General features: G+C 42.9%; 1 protein-coding gene and 1 pseudogene across 1 annotated transcript in view; both read left to right on the top strand.

Moving 5' to 3' along the window:
• LOC132819977 (sodium- and chloride-dependent neutral and basic amino acid transporter B(0+)-like) overlaps positions 1-7,246 on the top strand; it is a 161,168-nt gene extending 153,922 nt beyond the window's left edge. Inside the window, exon 15 of the mRNA XM_060831914.1 lies at positions 7,109-7,246. Coding sequence (XP_060687897.1) covers positions 7,109-7,246 — 138 coding nt within the window. The remainder of the gene's footprint in view (positions 1-7,108) is intronic.
• Positions 7,247-7,436: 190 nt separating this feature from the next.
• Positions 7,437-18,250, top strand: part of LOC132819978 (sodium- and chloride-dependent neutral and basic amino acid transporter B(0+)-like) — a 56,307-nt pseudogene continuing 45,493 nt past the window's right edge.

Raw genomic sequence — 18,250 nt, forward strand, 5'->3', positions numbered from 1 at the left:
AGTCGCAGGTCCCGGTTGGAGACCTGAGATCTGCGGCCTCCGGGAAAAAAGGAGGAATAGGCAAAAACAAGTGGGCTGGGGGATGTCAGAGCCTAATGCCGGCTTCGATAATGCCAGGCAAACAGCGGTCGCATGAAAACCACTTTAAAAGGGGGGAGTAGTAGTGGCCACTGTGCCACCGTATGGTAATGCTGCACTGCGCATGTTGTTGGTCGGTATTTTCTATTTAAAAGTAAAAGGGTACAACCTGTCGAATAAGATGTAGTTAGAAGCATGATTCATGTCATCATCATGATAATTTAAGAAGACCTTCCCATCGGATTATCCCATGGACCAGGACAATCGCGCCTGAGTGTCCCTCCGATGTAGTGGTGGCTTAGTAGTCGACCTGTTAGGGTCGCAGACCCCTGAAAACGGGTAGCACCTCCCAGAGCGAGCAATCCCGCCAAGAGTGAGCATTCGCGCCAAAACTAAACGGACCCCGCCCAACCTGAGCATTCGCGCCAAAACTGAGCAAACCCGCCAAAAGTAAGTTGACCCGCCAGAACCAAGCACACCCGCCAGAACTAAGCTGAACCCGGGACACCCCGGGATTTACCGTCTTAGGACGGCACAACCGTAGTGGTCCGACAATGAAATGCTCCACCATCCCTTACTCTGTCACCTCTCTGTACCCGTCTCTACCTTTCCAAGTAAAAAAGAAATTAAAAAATGATTGTGGGGCAGTACACAATGTTGGGAGGACAGAAGTCATCAATCCTAAAAATCAATGTGAGCGTACAGAAAAAAAAAATCACAGCCCGTTAAATCCAGGGAACGAAACTCACATACTCACAGAGCTGCAGATCTGCTCTTGTTTGCTGGACAGCTTTCCACGCTCTCTCTGTCTCAGAGGCTGCCGGTGCAGGTCCGCTGCACCCCGAGGCCTCGCTGCAGACGCGGTCTAGCAGGTCCAGACGTGGGAGTAAGTGTTCCTGCAACACTCCCGTTCGCCACGTCCGTCAAAATCACAGCACTCACTCTTTCTCTCTCACTGGGCCGGCCCCACACTGGTTGTCACCCGCATACATGCCAAGCCACGCATACTGTCGGTGTCTCTGTATCCCCGTCTCAGCCTGTCGCAGTCCCCTGCCCTCTGTCTTAGTAACATGCTCCGAGGCGTTACAGCCTCGGCGGTCCGAGATCAGGTCCCCCATGTCGGATCTCCCCTGATGGGAACCGTGGTAAAAAACAGAGCGTCTTTCAAAGCCTGACCTTCGCGTGGCAGATCTCTGCTCTTAACAACCGGTCTAAGGCAGACGTCTGTGCGGATAACCCTGTTCAGAAGATGAGATCCGATCTCTGTCCCCCCGGGGTTCGTCTGGTGTTCACAGCAAGTGTGTGCGGCAATATTTGTCAGTCGCAAGTGCTTACTAACGTGGATCCAGGTAGTCAAGTACGGTCAGCGCTGCAATAGTTAATCTCAGGGATGCGCTCGGCTCCGCAAGCCACGCGAATTAATTAGACAACAGGGCGCGCTCAGCTCCGAAAGCCACGCGAAATAATCAAACAACAGGGGCGCGCTCAGCTCCGAAAGCCACGCGAAATCAAACAACAGGGGCGCGCTCAGCTCCGAAAGCCACGCAAAAGTCAAACCAGTACTAGTTAAAAGGTTAGTGGTAGCTGACCAGTCAGGATTCTGCGATGCTGCTGCCAAACTGATCAGTTTTTTGGGTTGGTGAGGGTCAGAGAGCAGACAAGAAACTAACTAAAGAAATTTAACTACTGGAAGCCTTAGGTTTAACAGGCGCTTCCTCACCTTAGAAGGTTTCGGCCGAAGGTTGTCTGCCCCCTGATCCGCCAACGTGGCCAACTTGCCGTGGTCTCTTTCCCTTCCCGCGTCAGGCTCACCAGATGTTAGGCCGGAACCTCGGGGTTCCAGTCTTTGCGAGTTCTTTGGAAGGAGAGACCGCACCAGCTTCTTTAGTTTGGAGCAGAGCACCGTTTATTTTACAGAATCAAAACTGGCAAACTGTACAACGAATTCTACAGCATGCAATTCGTTGGAGAAGGCGTTCTAACCCTTCTGCTCAAATTCGCCCCAGTTATACCCCTCGCTGGCCAGTGTTCCCGGTCAGGTGTCCACGTCTGGCCTTCCTGTTGGCTACTCGTTCCCGGGCAAAGCGTTCCGCTCTCTGGTTGGATGGTTTGAGCTGTCTGTCCGTTTGCCTCGGAGCGGGCAGTCCCGTAGACATTGTGGGGCCACTGGTCCCGCTTATTTAATTAATGGTTTACCAGAAACAATAGTTCATTACCATTTAAGTGAGTAGTTTCGATGGTTCAATTGACACCTCAAATAATCCAATTAACAATGTCTACCAGTTACAAATTCCAGAGGTACAATTAACAGGCTGTCTATCAGCTAGCCTCTGATCAGATTAGGAGGCCAGCAGTTTCCAGTTCAGTGATCATGATAGTTTAACCATTTCAGGCCCGGTATTAGAAGCACTTGTTACAGTTATAGTTTTTACCCTCCCTAGATCTAGTGTGCCCACCCCACTAGTACAACTACCCCAACACTGGGAAGGCATGGTTAGGAATATCGGACTGGGATGTCATTGCAATTACAGAGATGTGGCTCAGAGATGGACAGGATTGGCAGCTTAATATTCCAGGATACAAATCCTATAGGAAGGATAGAAAGGGGGGCAAGAGAGGAGGGGGAGTGGCATTTTTGATAAAGGATAGCATAACTGCTCTACTGAGGCAGGATATTCCTGGGAGTACATCCAGGGACGTTATTTGGGAGGAATTGAGAAATAAGAAACGGATGATCACCTTATTGGGATTGTATTATAAACCCCACCAATAGTCAGTGGGAAATTAAGAAACAAATTTGTAAGGAGATCTCAGCTATCTGTAAGAATAATAGAGTTGGTATGGTAGGGGATTTTAACTTAGACTGGGACTGCCATCGTATCAAGGGTTTTGATGGAGAGGAATTTGTTAAGTGTGCTGAAAAAAATCTTCTGATTCAGTATGTGGATGTACTGACGAGAGAGGTGCAAAACTTGACTTACTCTTGGGAAATAAGGCAGGGCAGGTGACTGAGGTGTCAGTGGGGGAGCACTTTGGGGCCAGCGACCATAATTCTATTCGTTTTAAAATAGTGATAGAAAAGAATAGACTGAATCTAAAAGTTGAAGTTCAAAATTGGAGAAAGGCCAATTTTGATGGTATTAGGCAAGAACTTTCAAAAGCTGATCGCGGGCAGATGTTTGCAGGTAAAGGTACAGCTGGAAAATGGGAAGTCTTCAGAAACGAGATAATGAGAATCCAGAAATAGTATATTCCCGTTAGGGTGAAAAGAAAGGTTGGTAGGTATAGGGAATGTTGATGACTACAGATGTTAAGGTTTTGGTTATGAAGAAGAAGAAAGCATATGTCAGGTATTGACAGCAGAGTTCGAAGGAATCCTTAGAGTATAGAGGCAGTAGGAGTATACTTAAGATGGAAATCAGAAGGGCAAAAAGGGACATGAGATAGCAATGGCAAATAGGTTTAAGAAAAATCCAAAGGGATTTTATAAATACATTGAGGACAAAAGTGTAACTAGGGAGAGAATAGAGCCCCTCAATGATCAGCAAGGAGGCCTGTGTGTGGAGCTGCAGGAGATGGGGAAGATACTAAACAAGTATTTTACATCAGTGTTTACTGTGAAGAAGGACATGGAAGATATAGAATGTAGGGAAATAGATGGTGACACTTGAAAAATGTCCATATTGAAGAAGAGGTGGTACTGGATGTCTTGAAATGCATAAAAGTGGATAAATTCCCAGGATCTAATCAAGTCTACCTAAGAACTCTGTGGGAAGCTAGAGAAATGATTGCTGAGATATTTGTATCATCGATAGTCACAGGTGAGGTGCTGGAAGACTGGAGGTTGGCTAACGTGGTGCCACTATTTAAGAAAGGTGGTAAGGACAAGCCACGGAGCTATATTTCAGAGAGCCTGACATCGGTGGTGGGCAAGTTGTTGGAGGGAATCCTGAGGGACAGGATTTATATGTATTTGGAAAGGCAAGTACTGATTAGGGATAATTATAATGGCTTTGTGTGTGGGAAATCATGTCTCACAAACTTGATTGAGTTTTTTTGAAGAAGCAACAAAGCAGATTGATGAGGGCAGAGCGGTGGACGTGATCTATATGGACTTCAATAATGTGTTCAACAAGGTTCCTCATGGAATACTAATTAGCAAGGTTAGATCTCGTGGAATACAGGGAGAAATAGCTATTTGGATATGGAACTGGCTCAAAGGTAGAAGACAGAGGGTGGTGATGGAGAGTTGCTTTTCAGACTGGAGGCCTGTGACCAATGGTGTGCCACAAGGATCGGTGCATTTTGTCATTTATGTTTTGGTAAGGCAAATCAGAGCAGGACTTGTACACTTGTTGGGAAGGTCGTGGGGTAGTGGGGTGGGGGGGGTTGTGGTTTGCTGAACAAAGAGACCTTGAGGTACAGGTTCATAGTTCCTTGGACGTGGAGTCACAATTAGATAGGATAGTGAAGATGGTGTCTTGAATGCTTTCCTTTATTGGTCACAGCATTGAAATAGGAGTTGGGAGGCCATGTTGTGGCTGCCCAGGACATTAGTTAGGCCACTTTTGGAATATCATATGCAATTCTGGTTTCCCTCCTTATGGAAGGATGTTGTGAAACTTGAAAGGGTTCAGAAAAAAATTACTATGATGTTGCCAGGGTTGGAGGATTGAGTTTCAGGGAGAGGCTGAATAGGCTGGGGCTGTTTTCCCTGGAGCGTTGGAGGCTGAAGGGTGACCTTCTCGAGATTTATAAAATCATGAGGGGCTTGGATAGGGTAAATAGACAAGGTCTTTTCCCTGGAGTGGGAGAGTCCAGAACTAGACAGCACAGGTTTAGGGTGAGAGGGGAAAAATTTAAAAGGGATGTAAGGGGTAACTTTTTCATGCGGAGGGTAATCCGTATTTTGAATGAGCTGCCAGAGGAAGTGGCAGAGGCTGGTACAATTGCAACATTTAAAAGGCATCTGGATGTGTCTATGATGAGGAAGGGTTTTGAGGGAAATGGGCCAAATGCCGGCAAATGGGACTAGATTAGGTTGGGATATCTGACCAGCATGGACGATTGGACTGAAGGGTCTGTTTCTGTGCTGTACATCTCTATGACTCTATTTGCTACTTTTGCAAATCAATCAAAACATCAAGGTCTAAACAGCACAGATTTAATGAGATTGAGCTAATTGTTCCTGTTTGCTCTGCCCAGACCTCTCATTATTTTGTGAACTTTAGTGAAATCCCCCTCAGCCTCTTCCTCTCCATGGTGTGAAATTCCACATTCTCTAATCAAAACCTGGCAGTTAATTGTCAATCAGCATTAGTGGGTGCATTCTCCACGGCAACATCTCTGCCAATCAGAATTCATTTAGCAACTAATCAATAGTCTCCTTTCAGATGGCAGAATTTACTTTTCACCTTGAATTGGTTGGGATTCTTGCAAAATGTCCCAATAAATGCAGGACAAAAGGATTTGAAAAATGTGTCTTTTCTCAACAATACATCTAAAGGATTATTTGATAAACTATTCTGTAATCCTTATCATTAATGCTAGTCAGTCTACATCATTTGCTTCTCTGCAAGTATTTCTAATGTAAACAGTGTTCGGTTTTCGGGTTTTGCCCAATTCACCAAGAATTTCTGTTTTTCTTAATTCAGCTTACACTGTGGTATCTCTTCCCAATGAAAAGCTGCTGTGTGACATCTTTACAGGATACTAAACCCCTAATGCAATGGTTAGGAGGTTGGTCTTTGAGGTTGTTGTAAACAGCAAGTTCTTACAGTCCTGCGCTAGTAGGCAGGAGGGCCCATACAGTCTCCTCGTTTGCCATCCCATGCTTGTGTCTGGCCTACAACATTATAAGGTGTACGCAAAGCCTAGAGCATCAGTTAATATTCCCCTGCAATTGTGGGTTTGCGTGGTAAGGGGAGAACAGGAAGGCTCAGAAAAGGAGATGGCTGACTCTCTCAATGAGACCAGCTCAACGTCCCAGCCTATCCAGATATTCATTGCATTCCTGACCTTGCTGTCGAGTCTCCCTACTCTCCCTGGACCTTCGCTCCCATTTCCTGTCATGTGACCTCACTACTGGCTCCCCCTGTGGAACTCCAGCACTTTGATTCTGGAGGTTGCTTCTGGTGCCAGCAGTGACCATTACTCCCTGTGGCACTGCTGGTCAGTCAGATTGGCAGGCAGTTTTGTTCAAGGAAAATGCACAAAATGGAGGATAAAAATCCCATATCCAACCATTTGATGCTCTGAGCAGCTTGAAGTGACTCTGGCACAGCCATAACCTGTACGGATATATTCCCCACCAAGTCTTCGGGTTGTCGGACAGAAAACCTTGCTATCCGAAAAATCCTGGTCATTGTCTTTATAATTTGTAGGTTAATTGACTGGCTACTGGTGCTCATGTTTCCCGTCTTCCACCTTAAGTGAATCCATGCTTCTCCATAGCACTGTGGCTTAAACCACACCAGGCCTTGTTCATCTGCCAGCCCTGTCCTTGTTGATCACTATGAGACACTAATCCAACATCACACTTTTAAAATTTTCACCCCTGTATCATTGAGCAAATCCTCTCTCTCGTACCCTCCTCCAACTGTGTGAACCATCAAAATACCTGCACTCCTACAATTCTGACATTTGTTGCAACACTCACCATTTCACTCACTCTCCCATTGGTAACTGTGCATTCAGCAGGGTTAACCTTAAACATTGGAATTGCCTCCCTAAACCTCTTCATCTCACCATGTCTCTGACCTTTAACATTTAATGAATTGCACTAAGGTCATTGCATCAAACTGATTGTCTGTGAAAAGTCCGTTTCTTTCCGTGTGTCTCACTGCCAGTGCACAACAGGATCAATTGAAGTGTCTGGATGAGAGGATAATCTTTGTCATGAAATATTGTTTGCTATAGTGTGAATCATCAGGTGTCGGAATAATCTGATTGGAAACCAGATTTCTTTTCCACTTAACAGTGGGTGAAAATCCAACAGAAATGATCAAACATTTTACATTTCCATTCACAGAAAATATCTGCTGCTTGCACATCAGCTCCTGATTGGGGTCCCTACTTGGAACAACACAGAGGGGAAAGATACAGGAAGAAGCCTGACTCTACAGAAGACCCAAACTGTGTGCACCTTCTGGTCATTCCTGAGAAGTAACAACGCAAAGGAAAATTCCTGTTCAATTGGTAAACATTGGTCCTGAAATTCCACAGCCATTCTGGAGTACAATCAGTGTCACTTCATTGAGTGCTCCCTTGATCAGTCAGCACCTCAGCCAAGACCCAGGGATAAGATTTGCTGAAGTTTCCTGTGCCCACTGTAAACATGGGCATCAATTTGGGGCAGGATGGGGCTGGTGAGAATTACTGAGCATTCAAGTTCCTGCATCATGAGTGTTCAGTCATGTTCCTCCCTGCGTCCTGGTGATAATACACAGGATTCCAGTCTCTGTACATTGTGGACATTAGCTCCTGCTCTCACAGCCCCCACTTACAGTCTGCACTGCCTGGGTTCCCACCAATTAACTACAGGATGAGGGAAGATTTGATGCAGCGGAATCTGATTCAAAATGATATTAGTCATAGAAGGTGCAGAAAGGGTTAATGCTGAGGATTGCATTAAGAATGGTCATATCAATATCATCATTCTGATTTGGGTGGAAGAATAGTAGCTTGATTAATAAAACCTACCACTGAAATCCTCTTTACAGTCTCTGTGACAATGTCTACCATATCAGTGGAATATGTACCTATTGCTAACATGTAATAAATGACACATTGGTTAAGACAAAGGCCTGTGTTTGTTGGAGGACCAAGTGTTTTCCCTCGACCACACTTGATAAAATGAGCCCTGCAAATCCCTGCCAGGAAGGATATGTTGGCAGTGAACCTGCCTTGATGGTTTGATAGTATGAGTAATCTCTAACATGATGAGCAGTGGTGCAGGTTCCGGTGAGCTTTGAAGGTATCTTCAGGTATAACTTTAAGATGATAAACGCATCGCAATGTTTCACAAGACAAAATCAACAGAGTGAGATTCATCTGGTAGAACACATTAAAGTGATTGGGATTGTCTTTAACCCCACATGCAGCTCTGAAGAGAATGGGAAATGTCTACTGGGCAGCACGGTGGTTCAGTGGCTAGCATTGCTGCCTCACGGCGCCAGGGACCCGGGTTCAATTCCTGCCTTGGGCAACTGTCTGTGTGGAGTTTGCACATTTTCCCTGTGTCTGCATGGGTTTCCTCCGGGTGCTCCGGTTTCCTCTCACAGTCCAAAGATGTGCAGGTTAGGAGAATTGGCCTTGCGAAATTGCCAGTAGTGTGAGGTGCATTAGTCAGGGGTGAATGTAGGGGAATAGGTCTGGGTGGGTTTCTCTTTGGAGGGTCAGTGTGGACTTGTTGGGCCGAAGGGCCTGTTTCCACACCGTAGTGAATTTAATCCAATCTAAAAGAAGGGGGACCCATTCATTACACTTGCAAACAAGGTGTGAATCATCTATTTTGACAACACAAGCATGAGAAAATCCTCCTGCACAGCTATACACAGTAGCAGCTTTGTTATACAGCAACATACAAGGCGGCACGGTGGCACAGTGGTTAGCACTGCTGCCTCACAGCGCCAGAAACACGGGTTCAATTCCCACCTCAGGTGACTGACTGTGAGGAGTTTGCACATTCTCCCCGTGTCTGCGTGGGTTTCCTCGGGTGCTCCGGTTTCCTCCCACAAGGTGAATTGGCCATGCTAAATTGCCCATAGTGTTAGGTAAGGGCCAAATGTAGGAGTATGGGTGGGTTCCGCTTCGGCGTTTCGGTGTGGACTTGTTGGCCCGAAGGGCCTGTTTCCACACTGTAAGTAATCTAATCTAAAAAAAATACAAATCCTTTAAGATAAGGAGACATTGAGATTTTGTATCATTAAATGAAAAGGAAGCTAAATAATCATATCAGGAAGACAAGGCAGCAGGAATAGTACTGTCAGCAAGATGTCATTTCAGAAATGGGCCAAATAGTACATAAAATTGGCACCTTGCCAATAACTGTTCTTAAGATATTGATTTTGCCTCCAAACTAGATACTTAATCAGAAACCGAACAAATACACTTTTATATTCAATGATCTAATGTACCAAGTTGCTCATAAAAGTTGCATCAGATACACTTAATGAAATTCTGCAAGGTTTTAAAAATCACTGTCCAACAAATTAAATTCTTGAAAACACAATATTTATCAGGTGTTCAGCTTCCAGAGAAATCTATGAGTAATTTATTTAGTGATCTCTACATAGTAGTGGAAAAATATGACTATGAAGCCTTGAAATCACCCTTCATTGGAGATAGAATTATTGATGGATTACTGGTAAGTCTTTTTCAGTTTTGTTGTGGTCCAAAGAAAATTTTCAAGAAAGCCATTTAGATGGTGAGAGAAGCAAAAATCTGGAAGCAAAACAGATCAACATAAGACAGGAGGATCAACCTTACCACAAGATGTCAGCAGATTCTCTTCAGCTCCTGTGGTTCAAAAATCCTAAAGACAGTAGAATAACCAGTAGAGATTTGGCCAGACGGCAGATACTAGGAGTGAATGTCAATGCATTGGAGAAAGCAAACTTCACAGGCACAGACAGTATCCTCTTCCTACTTTTCCCTTTGAGCATTTTAGTCCTAAGAACTATATCTGACTTCTTCTTGAATACACTGAATGGATTTTTTTCAATCACTGTCAGTGGCAAAGAATTCCACAGGCTCACCACTCTCTGAGTGAAGAAGTTTCTCTTCATCTAATTCCTAAATGACCTCGTCTGTATTCTCAGATTGTGAGCCCTGGTTCTGGATTTCTTGGTCATTGGGAACATCCTTCCTGAATTTACCCTGTCTAATCCTGTTAGCATTTTATAGGTTTCTATCAGATATCCACTCAGCCTTCTAAACGATGGTGAATATAGTCCTAATCAATCCACTTTCTCTTCATATATCAGTCCTGTCATCCCAGGAATAGTCTAGTTGCAGTCTTTGTTGCAGTCTCTCCATAATTATTCCAGCAATCCATGAATCAGTCTATGAACCCATCCGTCTATGAATACATCTATGAATTCACCTGTCATTGAATCTGACCATCCAATCATGAATCCAACCAACTGTCTACCAAGTCCATCTGCCTGGAAATTTGACCCACTTTCTGAGAATCAATCAGTACATTATTTCATGCACCTATCTGCGAATCCATCCTTAAATCTGTGTTTCCCTCCATGAATCTAGCTGGCGATCCATCCACATCTTTGTGAATCTTTCCATCTGTATATCTGCCCATAAATCCATCACATCATTGTTCTGTCTGTATGTGAATTCATCCATCGATCTGTTCATCTGTGACACTATCCATCCATGAATCTACCCATGAATCCATCCCTCATCCCATACAGTTTTGATGTGGACGGTCAAACTACCAGTTTATCTGACTGGCTTAGCAGAAACCACCCTATCACACAACTGAAACCGGGCTGTTTGAGCCCTTTTTACATATGCAGTTTTGACTTCTGATATCAATTGCTGTTTTACAAGAACTGTAATTCCAAACTTTAGCAGTGAAAAAGCCTTCTCTCCATCTCTATCTCTCCCAAAAGTCTCTTATTCAGAAAAATAAATTGCAGACTTAGTCAGCCATGGTGGACTAATTCTCTGAGCATGCCAAATACCACTGCACTCTTCATGCCATCCACCTGTATCCCAACTCAGAAAAAGAATTGCAGTAAGATTAACCAAATGAAGATTCCCAATTTGGTTCTTGACCAATTGGACTCTAAGTCATGTGAACTAATACCAATGTAATAACTTTTCATGAAATTCAATTTGCAATTATTTTTCTTTCTCTATCCTTCTTCACTGTATTTGTGTGTGTGAATGAAGTAGCAGAGTTTGTTCCTCCACGTTTTGCATGTTTATTAATAAACCCCATCTTAAAGATTTTGCTTTGGGTTTATTTCCAAGATTGAAACTCAAAAAATAAAGGTACAGTTTGGGCAGCGTGTTGTGGCTTACTTCAAAACTGGACAAAAAGGGAAATCATTACCTCAAACGATACCTGTCTCCAAATCAAGAGGGGAAAAGCAACCATAATTTTAATTCACCCCCATTCCTCCATAACCTTTTGATCTTCAAGTTTTCCATTTATTTAGTGTACACTCACATGCACACAGCATACTTCTCCCGACTGCCTCTTCTGACAGTTCACTCACCCCATTCTCACAAGCTTGGATCCTGCTCTCCTTGGATCATTGGATTGAATCATACCCTCTGACCATCTCCCCATTCAGGGTCCTCCTTGCCAATTTATTCCCAAAGAGTTAATCACTCTGGCAAATCCCTGCTGGGTCACTTAGCACAAAACTGGCCATTCACAAGCAGCCGTGTTGCTTCTTCTGTTCTATATCAGTACCCCTTACATTACTGCCCATTTACTCTATGACCTCCTCAAAACTTTCTACAAGTTTGGTCAAACAAACTTTTCCCTTTGACATTCAAGCCAACTATTCATAGCTACTCTATATGTCCTGCTCTTCTTTCTCTACTAAGGATTCCATTATTTATTCTTGCACTGATGCAAATGGATTGATTTATCATTGCTTGAAAGGGGTCAGGAAAGATTTACAAGAATGTTGCCAGGGTTGGAGGGTTTGAGCTATAGGGAAAGGCTGAATAGGCTGGGGCTGCTTTTCCTGGAGTGTCAAAGGCGGAGGGGTGACCTTCTAGAGATTTATAAAATTACGAGGGGCATGGATAGGATAAATAGGCAAAGTCTTTTCTCTGGGTTGAGGGAGTTCACGACTAGAGGGCATAGGTTTAGGGTGAGACGGAAAAGATATAAAAGGGAACCTAAGGGACAACTTTTCACACGGAGGATGGTGTGGGTATGGAATGAGCTGCTAGAGGTAGTGGTGGAGGTGGATACAGTTATAGCATTTAAAAGGCATCTGGATGGGTATCTGAATAGGAAGGGTTTAGAGGGATACAGGCCAAGTGATGGTAAATGGGATAGATGAGGTTAGGATATCTGGGCATGGATGAGTTGGACTGAAGGGTCTGTTTCCTTGCTGTATATCTCTATGATTCTATGACATGCTATGTTTTAAATATAGGCATTATTTTAGCTTTCTAAAACTAGATCTCTGCCACAACTCCATTTCTGAATGAATTAATAAAAATGAGTAATTCCTTATCCCGAGATTATTTCAAAATATATGGATGCAATTGATCTAGACTGGAATTGGAAGGGGACCTATATCCTGATGGGGACATTTGCTAGTGCTACTCAGGAGGTGTAAGACCCATAAAGGATTTGTTTGGGTGGATAGATGGGTTGGGGATAGTGGGAGGTTTTGAGCATGCAAAGAGGCACTGAGAAAAGAGATAAGGTGAAGGCTGGTACAGTTGAGAGGAGGAGCAACTCAAATAGTCAAGGCAGGCATGAGCAAGGCAGAGAACAAGGTTAGTCTGATGAATGAGACTACATTTATTTCAAAGCAAGAGGCCTGACAGGTAAAGCTGATGACCTTGGGCATGGTTGGGAACATGGGAATAGGATATCATAGCTATTACAGAGACACAGCTCCGTGAAGGGCAGGACTGGCAGCTTAATGTTCCAGGGTATAGATGCTGTAGGAAGGATAGAAAGGAGGACAAGAAAGGAAGGGAAGTGGTGTTGTAGTTCAGGCTAAAATTACAGGTGTACCTAGGGAGAGTATTCCTGGGAGTAATGAGGTCAAAGCCAAGTGGTCCTGATGGAACTCAAACTTTCAGTGACTAGATTATTGCTAAGCAAGAGAACTGCTTGATAGCATTGTTGATGATACCTTCCGGCACTTTATTGATAATTGAGAAAAGACTGATAAGGTTTTAATTGGCCATTTTCAATTTGTTCTGCTATTTGTGTGGGACATTTCTGGGCACTTTTCCATGTTGGCAGACACGTGCGAGTGTTGCATTTGTACTGGAACAGCATGGCCGGGCTATTGCAAATTCTTGACTATGTCTTCAGTAATATTACTAAATTCTTTTCAAAACCCATAGCCTTTGCCCTATCCAATGCCTTAATGCATTTCTTGATATATCATGTGGAGTGAACTGAATTGGCTGAAGTACAGCATCTGTGAGATCTGCGGAGGAGGCCAAGATAGATCATCCACTCGATATATCAGGCTGATGGTTTGGCAAATGCCTCAATCTTGTCTTCTGCATTGATGTGTTGGGCTCCACCCATCATTAAGGATGGGGCTATTTATGAAATCTCTTCCTCCAGTGAATTGTTTATTTGGCCATCACCATTCAGGATTGTTTTGGTAGGCTGGCAGCGCTTAGATCTGAGCCTTTTTATCACATAGTCTGTTATTATACATAACGTGTTATTAGCCACTAACAGTCTCCATTACCAGCTATTCATCCTCCTAGCCTGACTGTTATACACTCCCTCACCTGTCCAACTATCCTTTTCTGTCTTTGGCCTCTATGCGCACCTATTGTTTACTCCTTACTGCCTCGTCCAACATTTTCCTAGTTGTCATCAGTTCTGAGGAAGAGTCACTGGACCCAAAACGTTAACTCTGATTTCTCTCAATAGGTGCTGCAAGATCTGCTGAGCTTTTGCAGCAATTTATGTTTTTGTATCGATCTGATTCATTGGTTATGGAATTCCTTAACTCTGTCTATCAATTGCTGCTGATGCTGTTTAGCAAACAAGTAGTCTTCTTTTGTAGCTTCACCAGGTTGATGACTTGGTTTTGGCTCCTGTCATGTCCAACTGCACTCTTCATTGAACTAGGATTAATTGATGGAATTGGCTGAGGCAGGGTAATGTTGGACCATGAGTTTGCAGGTTGTGTTGAAATACAACTCTGCAAATCTCGCTCACAACACCTCATAGATGGCCAGTCTTGTGTTGCTAGATCCATTCAAAGTATATCCAATTAACATGATTGTAATGGCACACAACATGATGCAACGTATCCTCAATGTGAAGATGGGACTTTGTCTCCTCATGGACTGTGGGATGGTCACTCTTAATGATACTGTCGTGGTCAAGGATACCTGTAGCAGGCAGTTTGGTGTGGATGGATTGAGTATGTTTTTCACTCTTATTGACTTCATTGGAACATTTGCAGACCCTATCTAGCAGCTATATATTTTAGCTCTTGGCCACCCTTAGTGCTTACTCAAGGTAATGTTCAATGTGTATAAGTATTGATTCATCAGCTGGGGGGCAGTGAGTCAAGGGAGGGTGTGGTATGTGATAATCAGCTGGAGTTGTCCATGCCCACGTCTAAAGTGATTTTGTTTTACTTCATTGCATTCAGCATCAATGTTGATATCTCCCAAGGCAACTGCCTTCTAACTGTATGTCCCTGCTTTCATGACAGTTGGTTGGTCCAGCTGCTGGAACAGGTCATACCAGAGATGGTGATGACATTGTTTGGGATATTTTGTGCAATGCATGATGCCATGAGTATGACTATCAGTTTGACCAGTCTCTGAGGCAGCTCTCCCAATTTTAACACTAGCCTCAGAAGTAAATAAGGAAGACTTCATAGAATTGACAAGGCTGAGACTGCCATTGTCATTTCTGGTGCCTTAGCCCATCTAGCTTCACTTCTTATTTGAGACTTTCTACCAATTGATACGAGTGAGTAATTTGCTAAACTATTTTGAGGGCAGTTACGAGTCAAGTACATTGTTGCATTTACACATTGGCCAGACCAGATAAGGGTGATATTTTTCTATCCTTAAAGGGCATTAGTAGTGGTTTCATGTCATCATTAGTGACTTTCAATTTTATATTTAAATGAAAACTCAGATTTCAGCATCTGTCAAGAAGGAATTTGAACCCTAGCCCCCAGAATATTACCTGGCCCCTGGTTCCACGACCTCAGTAACAATGTCACAAGTCCATTTCTTTCCCCAAGTTGTTGTTGCAATCTTGGGACAGTAGGAAGATGATCTATCTAAGGGCAATTGTATCTGCAAAAGCAAATTACAAGAGTCCATGAGGAAAATTAAGGAATAAACATCTACCTGGATGCTTAAAGGAATGAACAAGAATACAAATCAGATCAGATTTGGTCCAAGGTGTTACTTGCATTGATCTACTTCTGCTATTAGATAGATCCCAGGACTTCAATGCATGTTCACAATGGAATAGTAGCAACAGTCTCTGATAGTGGCAATAGACATAAGAGATACTAAAGGTAAGGACAGAGGGTGAGAACAGGAACTGGATTTTCAGGTTGAGCAGATAGGGACTGAGATTGAAAGCATGAGTAAGGTTAGGAGTAAAGGTGGGAGACAAGCCTGGCAGCCAGGCAGAAGCCAGGCTGGGAGCAAGACTGAGGCAAGACAGGAGGCAGATCGAGTGTGAGAAGAAGCTAAAGTCCCCACTATTGGCAATAGACATGAGGGATTTTAACAATAAGTACAGAGACTGGGAATAGAGTTGGGACTGAAGAGGATCTTGATGGATAAGTCAGGAGCTGGAGTGTTGGCAGAAAGCTTGTGGGAAGAGGGAAGCCACCAAATGGGAATGAAGTTAGAGTAAAATGTGCAATGTTGAAGGGATATATTGGCATAATTTTATTAACACAACATGAGAAATATGTAAAGGAGTAGACCTTATAGGCCATTGAGCCTATTTTGTTATTTAATCCAACCATCACTGATCTTGGAGTGTGACTTCACTTCTCTGCCTGCTTCCCATATCTCCATATTCTCAAGAGACTAAATATGTCTATGCCTGTCTTAAATTTATTCAACAATGGAGATAACTTAATGCCCTGCAGCAGAGAATTACTAAGATTCACAACCCTTGGATTGAAGAACAACCATTTGATGAAGATGTTAAAACAAAAACAATGTTAACAACATCCATAGGAGCTTACTATATTTCATGAGTGCAAGAACGGATACACTTCTGAAACTGGATCAGGGTTACACTGCTTAAACAACTCAACAAGAATTCAGACTGCTGCTAGTCACAATGAGTCACTTTCCCTTCATGGCTGAGTAGAGAATTATCTGCAAGGATTTATTAAACCAAATTCCAGCAAAACATCTTCAGTACAAAGTATGCATGGAGGAGCAAAGTGAAGAATGATAAAGTACTAATTAACCCACTATTTCTGAAAATCTAGAGCACAGACCAACATGACTTTATGGAAGACTATGGGTTTAAATTTGATATGTTTTCAAGTAAAGCCTCAGATTTTAAATGGAGGTACTGTATTTATTGTACCTCCAATAATAAATAGTTCATTTAGATAGCATCAATAAAATCTTCAGTAGAGAATTGGCTGGTTGGTTAAAAAGAGAAGACATTCAAAACTGCATCATTTTACTGCCAAGAGCAATTAGGGAGCATGGTATATAACAGAATTTTAAGAGCACTTGTGATAGCTGAATCACTCTTGCCTAAAAACATAATTGTGACTCTTTGATGATTTTTGACAGATAATATATTAGCAATGTGACAGAAAATATTAAGGAAAACAATTGGCTCTCCCATCATTTCAATTAATTCAGTAAAAATGTAATTGCTGCATCATTGCTTCAATCCAAAGCAATGGATATCACACTAAATTAAAAAAAATAGTTAACTGATTAACACAATCTATCATCTGAATCTGAGAACACTATTAAAGATCCATATTATTTGTTGTTGGTGTTTCAGTCAATTTATGACATGGGCTGAAATTGTAGTTGGCTTGCTGCTGTAGTCTCTTCCTCTACCACCATGGGACCTTCGCTCCTTCCCCATTAGCTGCATGAAATACAGCAAGGCATGATCCCTGGAAGATAGTTCCTCATGTATTGCTTTGAAACTGCTCCTTGGGGCTGTTTAAATAAAAAACAAATCTTTTATGGCATGTGAGTGTCACTGGCAAGACCAATATTTATTGTTCATTTCCAATTGTCCTTGAGAAAGTAGTGGTGATCTGACTTCTTGAACTGCTGCAATCGCTGTAATGTAAATATAGCCACAGGGTGATAAGAAATGATTTGTGATTTTAACCTGGCCGTGGTGAAGAAATGGTGATATAGGTTAAAGTCAGAAGTGGTATGGATTTGGAGGGAACTTGCTGGTGAGGGTGTTCAAATGGGATTGTCCTTGTTCATCTAGGTGATGGAAGTTGCTGGTAGACATGTGTGTTTGGAAGATGTCATTGCAGGATCAGTTTTGAGTTGCTGCAATGCAAGTTGTAGTTGATACACTTCTCACTCTACTCCTGTGCATTGATGGTGGAAGGAGTTAATATTTAAGCTGGGAGATGGTGCACCAATCAAGTGACTTGCTTTGACGTGGATAGTATTGAGTTGCTTGAATGATATCAAAGTTCATCCAGACAAGTAGGGAGTATTTCATTACAGCCCTGACTTGTGCCTTGTAGATAGTGGACAGGATATGTGGAATTATTTACCACAGAATTCTCAACCCCTGCCCAGCTCTTGTAGCAATGGTATTTTAATTGCTGGTCCACTTAAATTTCTAGGTGTTGAAGGCTGGGTTTCAGTGATGATGATGCTATTGGATACTACGGGGAGTAGGTTAAACTTTCTCTTGCTGGAGACTTCCATTGCATGGTACTGGAGTGTCAATAATGTTACCTAGCCACATACTAGGCCTAGTTTAAATATGTTCGAGGAGAAAGTGAGGTCTGCAGATGCTGGAGATCAGAGCTGAAAATGTGTTGCTGGAAAAGTGCAGCAGGTCAGGCAGCATCCAAGGAACAGGAAATTCAACGTTTCCTGATGAAGGGCTTATGCCCGAAATGTCGAATTTCCTGTTCCTTGGATGCTGCCTGACCTGCTGCGCTTTTCCAGCAACACATTTTCAGCTAGTTTAAATATGTTCAGATCTTGCATATGGACATGATCTGCTTCAATACCTGAAGAGTCATGAATGGTATTGATATTACACAATTATCAACGAACATCCCATTTAAGATTTTGTGATGAAGACAAACTGATTGAAGTAATTGAAGGTGGTTGGACATGCTGATCTCATAGAGTGATAGCTTGGTGTTCAGATACTTAGACTCCAACAACAAATCCTTCTTTGTGTTATGTTTAACTCCAACCAATGGATAGCTCCCCTTAATTTACAGTTTCTTTCAATTTTGCTAGG

The sequence above is a fragment of the Hemiscyllium ocellatum genome, chromosome 11, assembly GCF_020745735.1.
Source record: "Hemiscyllium ocellatum isolate sHemOce1 chromosome 11, sHemOce1.pat.X.cur, whole genome shotgun sequence".
In the NCBI taxonomy this organism is placed as follows: Eukaryota; Metazoa; Chordata; class Chondrichthyes; order Orectolobiformes; family Hemiscylliidae; genus Hemiscyllium; species Hemiscyllium ocellatum.